The sequence below is a fragment of the Bison bison genome, unplaced genomic scaffold (assembly GCF_000754665.1).
Source record: "Bison bison bison isolate TAMUID 2011002044 unplaced genomic scaffold, Bison_UMD1.0 scf7180017864491, whole genome shotgun sequence".
Classification (NCBI taxonomy): Eukaryota; Metazoa; Chordata; class Mammalia; order Artiodactyla; family Bovidae; genus Bison; species Bison bison.
Window position 1 is genome coordinate 19,426,237 of NW_011495050.1, and position 7,273 is coordinate 19,433,509.

Here is a 7,273-nt window from a genome sequence, read left to right on the forward strand (position 1 = left end):
GCGGCCCCTCCCCCGGGCCGTCGCGAGGGCGGGGGCCCCGCGGGCTCAGGAAGTAGGTGAAAGGTGACGGCGCGGCAATTCCCAGTTCACGTTTCCTGCGGCGCCCGGAGCAGCCGCTGATCACGCTTTGTTCACATGCCTCGCCCTCCCTCCTCCTCCTCCGCGCCCCCGCCCTCCGCCTCCCAGCCAATCCCAGCCCGGGCCGCCCGGCTGGCTGGCCAATGACGGGGGCAGGGACGCGGGGACGTGCGAGCGGGCGAGGAATGTTCCCAGTGACTCACCCGCGAGCCTCATTGAGGTTAGGGCGGCCCCATCCGTCCTGTCCCCGCCAGCGACGGATCTCCCCCGCCGCCCACCCCCGCCCCTTGTCTGCCTCCCCACGCCCGCGCCTCCGCCCGCTCTTCCCTTTCCTGCCTCCCTCGCGCCCCACTCCTTTTCCTCTCCCCTCCCGGCTTCTCTTCCTGCCCTTCCCAGCGCATACTCTTTCTGTCCTGCCTAGCCTTTTCTCTTTTTTTCTCTTTTGCACTGGCGTCTTGAGGCTTTTACACATACATGCGCTGTCCGTTGCAGCTTACGTAAAAGGCGCGCGATTATGCAATTGCTTGTTAGCTATATTTCAAGAGCAGTAATAGCTTCTTAAAGGTTTCTACACGAAGGGTTTTTAAACAAGAATTGAGAACAGTTCCTAGCAATGTAAAGAATATTTTTCGGTGTTTTTACAGTCTCTACTTAAGCCAAAAAGTGGGATCACGTTAATGGAAAATTGAAGAGATGGAGAGTGGTAACCATTTTAGTACAGTTTAAGCAACTTTAGTATTAAGCATTAAATATCTGATGGGAGGAGTTGTTCAAATAAATACAAAGCGTGTGCTGTTATTTTTATCCTGGAGCAGTTCTTTAAACAGTTAAAAATAAGATTCTATTTTGAATATTGCAGATTCCTTACAGAATTTTTGGCAGATTTTGGTCAAATATTGCAATTTTTGCAATTTTCTGATTTGTGTGTGTGTGTGTTTGTGTGTGTTATTGCATTAGCTGGTCATAGACTCCTGTTGCAGTTGGCTACTCTGGAAAGAACATAAAATGTTTTTCTTCCAAGCCAAGCAGTTCTCTTTTGAATGACAAGTGGATTGGTATCTTTAATCTTAGGTCCCCTTGATAGTAATAAGTTCCTTGCAAGGTTATCCATGTTCAAGCCTAAGTTTGAGAGGAAGAATGGAGAAGATTTTATCACTACTACTTCATAGTAGGGATGAGAAGAATAAGTTTTATCTTGAAAAGCTGTGCAGATTGTAAGAAAAAAAGCACATTACTCTGAGTGTCATGTGGATGACAACAATATGCTTATAACATGAGTCTTTTGTATTTATAGGAGGAAAGAATGGAAATGATCTGTGAAAGATCAAAAGAGAATGTGTATTCCTGGAACAAAACTGCAGAGAAAAGTGACTTTGAAGCTGTAGAAGCACTTATGTCAATGAGTTGCAGTTGGAAGTCTGATTTTAAGAAATACATTGAAAACAGACCCGTCACTCCAGTGTCTGATACGTCAGAGGAAGAGAATCTGCTTCCTGGTACACCTGATTTTCATACCACAATCCCAGCATTTGTAAGTATTGTTTCAAAGATGAATGTAAATGATAATGCCTCTTACAATTTATATCATGGCCTGGACCGTTCTTCACGCTGTTAACCTGTATTTCTCTTCTCTGTAGTGTTTGACTCCACCTTACAGTCCCTCTGACTTTGAACCTTCTCAAGTGTCAAATCTGATGGCACCAGCGCCACCTACTGGACACTTCAAATCATTGTCAGATACTGCCAAGCCTCACATTGCTGCTGTACCTTTCAAAGAGGAGAAGAACCCCGTACCTGCCCCCAAACTCCCCAAGGCTCAGGCAACCAGTGTGATTCGTCATACAGCTGATGCCCAGCTGTGTAACCACCGATCATGCCCTGTGAAAGCAGCCAGCATCCTCAACTATCAGGACAATTCGTTTCGGAAAAGAACCCACCTAAATCCTGAGGCTGCAAGAAAAAACATACCTTGTGCCGCTGTGTCACCAAACAGGTCCAAACGTGAGAGAGACACAGAGGCAGATGTTGAAGAGAAGCCAAGCCCTGCTGCACTTTATGACTTTTCTGTGCCTTCCTCAGAGACCGTCATCTGCCGACCTCAGCCGGCCCCCGCGTCTCCCCAGCAGAAGTCAGTTTTAGTCTCTCCACCCGCAGTGTCCACAGCGGGAGTGCCCCCTATGCCGGTCATCTGCCAGATGGTTCCCCTCCCTGCACACAACCCCGTCGTGACGACAGTCGTCCCCAGCACGCCACCCAGCCAGCCGCCGGCTGTCTGCCCACCTGTCGTATTCATGGGCACTCAGGTGCCCAAGGGCGCCCTCATGTTTGTCGTGCCCCAGCCGGTCGTTCAGAACCCAAAGCCTCCGGTGGTGAGCCCAAATGGCACCAGACTCTCTCCCATTGCCCCTGCTCCCGGGTTTTCCCCTTCCTCAGCGAAAGTCACTCCTCAGATTGACTCATCGAGGATAAGAAGTCACATCTGTAGCCACCCAGGATGCGGCAAGACCTACTTCAAAAGTTCTCATCTGAAGGCCCACATGAGAACGCATACAGGTACCAGCCATTTCTTACTTATGTCTGAGAAATTTGGGTGATGTTTTTTTGACAGTGATCACAAATGTAAACCAGGCATGTTAAGAGAGAACTGGCCTTACCAGCCAGTTCAGTGGATGGTATTCACCAGTGCATGGTCTTCTAAAAGATTCCATTAAGGTGTTTTTGTCTTAATTTCTCAAATGATGATTCTTTTTAAAAAAACGTGTCTTTAAGCTTTAAGTACAATATAATACATAAAGGACCATGACCTAATAAATGCATAGTAATAAAGATAGGATTTTTTTTTTGTTTCAGGAGAAAAACCTTTTAGCTGTAGCTGGAAAGGTTGTGAAAGGAGGTTTGCCCGTTCAGATGAACTGTCCAGACACCGACGAACCCACACAGGTGAGAAGAAGTTCGCCTGTCCCATGTGTGACCGGCGGTTCATGAGGAGTGACCATTTGACCAAACACGCCCGTCGCCACCTGTCAGCCAAGAAGCTACCGAACTGGCAGATGGAAGTGAGCAAGTTAAATGACATTTCCCTACCTCCAACCCCGGCTCCCACGCAGTAATAGACGGATGGTGAAGAATCAGACTAACTTTAACTTTGGTCACAGCCAGAAGCCAGTGGTGATAGAAAAACGCTTCCGCTGCAGGTCTGTGGCTCTCCAGTGTGGGCTGCAAGCAGAAGCCCCACGGCCTGGGGAGAAGGCCCAGCCTGGGTTAGACGGTAAGAAGTGCTGCGGCCACAGGCAGGTCACCAAGTGGCAGGACTTGTTTCTTATCACATAAGACAGAGAAGAAAGCTTTTATTCAATATTTTTTGAAGGTTTCAGGTGAGGTCACCCCAACCACCGGTAGCACAGATTTTGAACTTGTGTGCACAATTTGTTGTTTTACTTTCACCATTTATACTTGAGACCAACTTTTCAATGTGATTCTTCAAAAGCACTGGTTTCAAGAGTGTAGAGACTGGAAAACATTACGGTACAGAGATGGAGATGTAAAATTGGTTTTGTATCATCACGAATATTATTATCCTTTCCTAGAGTTACCTTGTTTACTATTCTTAGTCTTTCCATTCAACTTGTGGATGTAGTTGTTAAATATATCTAGAACTAGCATTTTTACACTAGTTGCTGATGTTTGGAATTGAGCAACTGTATATTGCTGAAGAGGTCCCAAAGAATTGGAATCCTCGTTAATTTAATTGCTTTGAAATGTAGCTTCAATTTTTTCTTGCGTTTTTGTTTTAAAAGTTCAACAAATGACTATTACTAGGTATTTTATTATGCTTTGAATCTTAGTTGGTTGCAGTTTCTTGTATAGATTTGAAAATTGTATACCAATGTGTTTTCCATAGACTCTAAAATACACTGCACTTTGTTTAGAAAAAAAATTGAAGATGAAACATATTGTAAAGAAGGGATATTAAGGATTTTAGGTAACTCCTTCAAAAAGATGGCTTAGGTCATCAGTAAAGTACCCTTATGTTATGAGGATATAACATGTGCTTTATTGAATTAGAAAGTTAGTGACCATTATTCACAAATGGATAAATGTCCTGTTAATTTATAGAAGTTTTTTTGGGGGGAGGGGAGAATGTGGAACAAGATAGGTAGAAAAATAGAACATTCACTTTTGTTAACAGTATTTCTGTTATATTCTGTTGTGTAGTGGATGATGTAAAACAAAAGTCAACTGTTGAAAACATGTAGTGAAACTGTCGCTGTGTCTTTCCATTTAACATTTTTCTCTATATTGGGTATAGATTTCTGCCATCAAAACTTTGGACCCTTGGAAAACAAAAAAGAACTTTTAATTAAAAAAAATCCTTGTGATTTACAATTTGCACAATATTTCTTTTGTTGTACTTTATATCTTGTTTACAATAAAGAATTTCCTTTGGTATATACAATTGGTTGATTGTATTTGTTGAAAACTATTTTCACTTTAACCTTGACGTTGATCACTGTGGAGCTAAGATTTATGGTTAATTTCTCTTAAGAACCTCATTCAAAATTGAGGTTTTTGAATGCAGGAGTTTATCTTTCACATGAGTAATCAAATTGGTGAGTATGCAGAGCAAGGACAGGGAAGTCCCTGGTGGTCAAAAGGTTAGGATAGGACTTGGCACTCCTTGCCAGGGGCCTGGGTTGGGGAGCTAAGATCCTGCAAGTCACCTGAGGTAGCCAAAATAATAATGATAAAATCTAATTTTAAAAAAGACAAGATATCTACCTATATATTTGTTGACAATACGTGAGCCTGCCTTTTCTAAGAAAGCAATCCATTTTAATTTTTAAACATTTTTGTACGTTTTGGTGATTTAGGGTTGAAATATAGCCCCAGCTTTCCGTAAAACCTTAAGTGGCACTGAATTAGAGAACAGCACAGTGAGTAATTACAAGTTATGAGATTGCTGTAAAATGAAAAGAAGGCTGACCTATTAAATAGAGTAAATTACTCATCTCTAGAAGTTAGATTAACTCAGACCATTAAGTGAGAGCTTAAATGCAATAAGCATACCAGCACTTAAGCTGCATGAAAGCTAATACACTTCCGAAGAGATGCGCTCACTAGTCACTCATGAGTACAACTAGAAGATGTAAATGCCACTTGGTCTATGGTGTATAATTTTGGAGATTAGTACTTTAATTTGCTCTGAGATCACCTTGTCATGAGACAACATCTTCCACGGTGTTCAGCTTACTGGTTGACCTGGTCTGGCTCGCTGCTGAGTGCCATGACGAGGGGCAGTGTGCTCACTTGGCACCAAGTGTAGGACAGGCATCCTGACCCCTCCAGGCACCTGCTGCTGCTTTTCCAGGAAACATACCAACTAAGCACAGTGCAGCTGCTGGAGGGGGCCTTGCCATTGTGTAGTGTCTTGTGTTGGGACCTGCACCGTCCTAATCCCTAGGGTTTCTCAGAGTGGCAGGTCTTCAGAGTGGGAAGAGAGGGAGAGGGCTGAAGCATTCTCTGCCTGGCCCAAAGCCAGTCTGTGGTAATGACAAAGCCAGCGGAACTGGGCCACCCATTGCTATGTTCTGCCCAATCCTAGTTGACACCTGACACTTTTCCTTAGAAATCTTGTAAATCAGATTATTTGAATAAAGTATTATCTTTGAGTTCAGTGTTGAGGCAGACTCTGATCTTGATGCAAAAGTTGCCCCCAGACAAGTGCCATTTGTAGCATGTTATAATAACATGGTATTAAGAGTAGCTTTGTGCTGTACTTAGTCACTCAGTCATGTTTGACTCTGTGACCCCATGAGCAGTAGCCTACCAGGCTCCTCTGTCCATGGGGATTCTCCAGGCAAGAGTACTGGAGTGGGTTGCCATGCCCTCCTGCAGGGGATCTTCCCAACCCAGGGATCGAACCCAGGTCTCTCACAGGCAGGCAGATTCTTTACTATCTAAGCCATCAGGGAGGACCAGTGTAGCTTTCAGTTCAGTTTAGTTCAGTCGCTCAGTCGTGTCCAACTCTTTGCAACCCCATGAACCACAGAACGCCAGGCCTTCCTGTCCATCACCAAGTCCCGGAGTTCACCCAAACCCATGTTCATTGAGTCGGTGATGCCATCCAACTATCTCATCCTCTGTCGTTCCCCTTCTCCTCCTGCCCTCAATCTTTCCCAGCATCAGGGTCTTTTCCAATGAGTCAGCTCTTCGCGTCAGTTGGCCAAAGTATTGGAGTTTCAGCTTCAACATCAGTCCTTCCAATGAACACCCAGGACTGATCTCCTTTAGGATGGACTGGTTGGATCTCCTTGCAGTCCAAGGGACTCTCAAGAGTCTTCTCCAACACCATAGTTCAAAAGCATCGATTCTTCAGCGCTCAGCTTTCTTTATAGTCCAACTCACATCCATTCATGACCACTGGAAAAATCATAGCCTTGACTAGACGGACCTTTGTTGGCAAAGTAATGTCTCTGCTTTTGAATATGCTGTCTAGGTTGGTCATAACTTCCTTCCAAGGAGTAAGTGTCTTTTAATTTCATGGCTGCAATCACCATCTGCAGTGATTTTGGAGCCCCCCAAAATAAAATCAGCCACTGTTTCCACTGTATCCCCATCTATTCGCCATGAAGTGATAGGACCGGATACCTTGATCTTACTTTTCTGAATGTTGAGCTTTAAGCCAACTTTTTCACTCTCCTCTTTCATTTTCATCAAGAGGTTCTTCAGTTCTTCACTTTCTGCCATAAGGGTGGTGTCATCTGCATATCTGAGGTGATTGATATTTCTCCCAGCAATCTTGATTCCAGCTTGTGCTTCTTCCAGTCCAGCGTTTCTCATGATGTACTCTGCATATAAGTTAAATAAGCAGGGTGACAATATACAGCCTTGATGGACTCCTTTTCCTATTTGGAACCAGTCTGTTGTTCCACGTCCAGTTCTAACTGTTGCTTCCTGACCTGCATACAGGTTTCTCAAGAGGCAGGTCAGGTGGTCTGGTATTCCCATCTCTTGAAGAATTTTCCACAGTTTATTGTGATCCACACAGTCAAAGGCTTTGGCATAGTCAATAAAGCAGAAATAGATGTTTTTCTGGAACTTTCTTGCTTTTTCGATGATCCAGTGGATGTTGGCAATTTGATCTCTGGTTCCTCTGCCTTTTCTAAAACCAGCTTGAACATCTGGAAGTTCACAG

General features: G+C 44.2%; 1 protein-coding gene across 1 annotated transcript in view; it reads left to right on the forward strand.

Moving 5' to 3' along the window:
* KLF10 (Kruppel-like factor 10) overlaps window positions 1-4,531 on the forward strand; it is a 5,968-nt gene extending 1,437 nt beyond the window's left edge. The window contains exons 2-4 of the mRNA XM_010863498.1: window positions 1,373-1,609; window positions 1,716-2,631; window positions 2,929-4,531. Of these exons, the coding sequence (XP_010861800.1) occupies window positions 1,373-1,609; window positions 1,716-2,631; window positions 2,929-3,188 (1,413 nt within the window). The 3' untranslated portion in view covers window positions 3,189-4,531. The remainder of the gene's footprint in view (window positions 1-1,372; window positions 1,610-1,715; window positions 2,632-2,928) is intronic.
* Window positions 4,532-7,273: the final 2,742 nt, after the last annotated feature.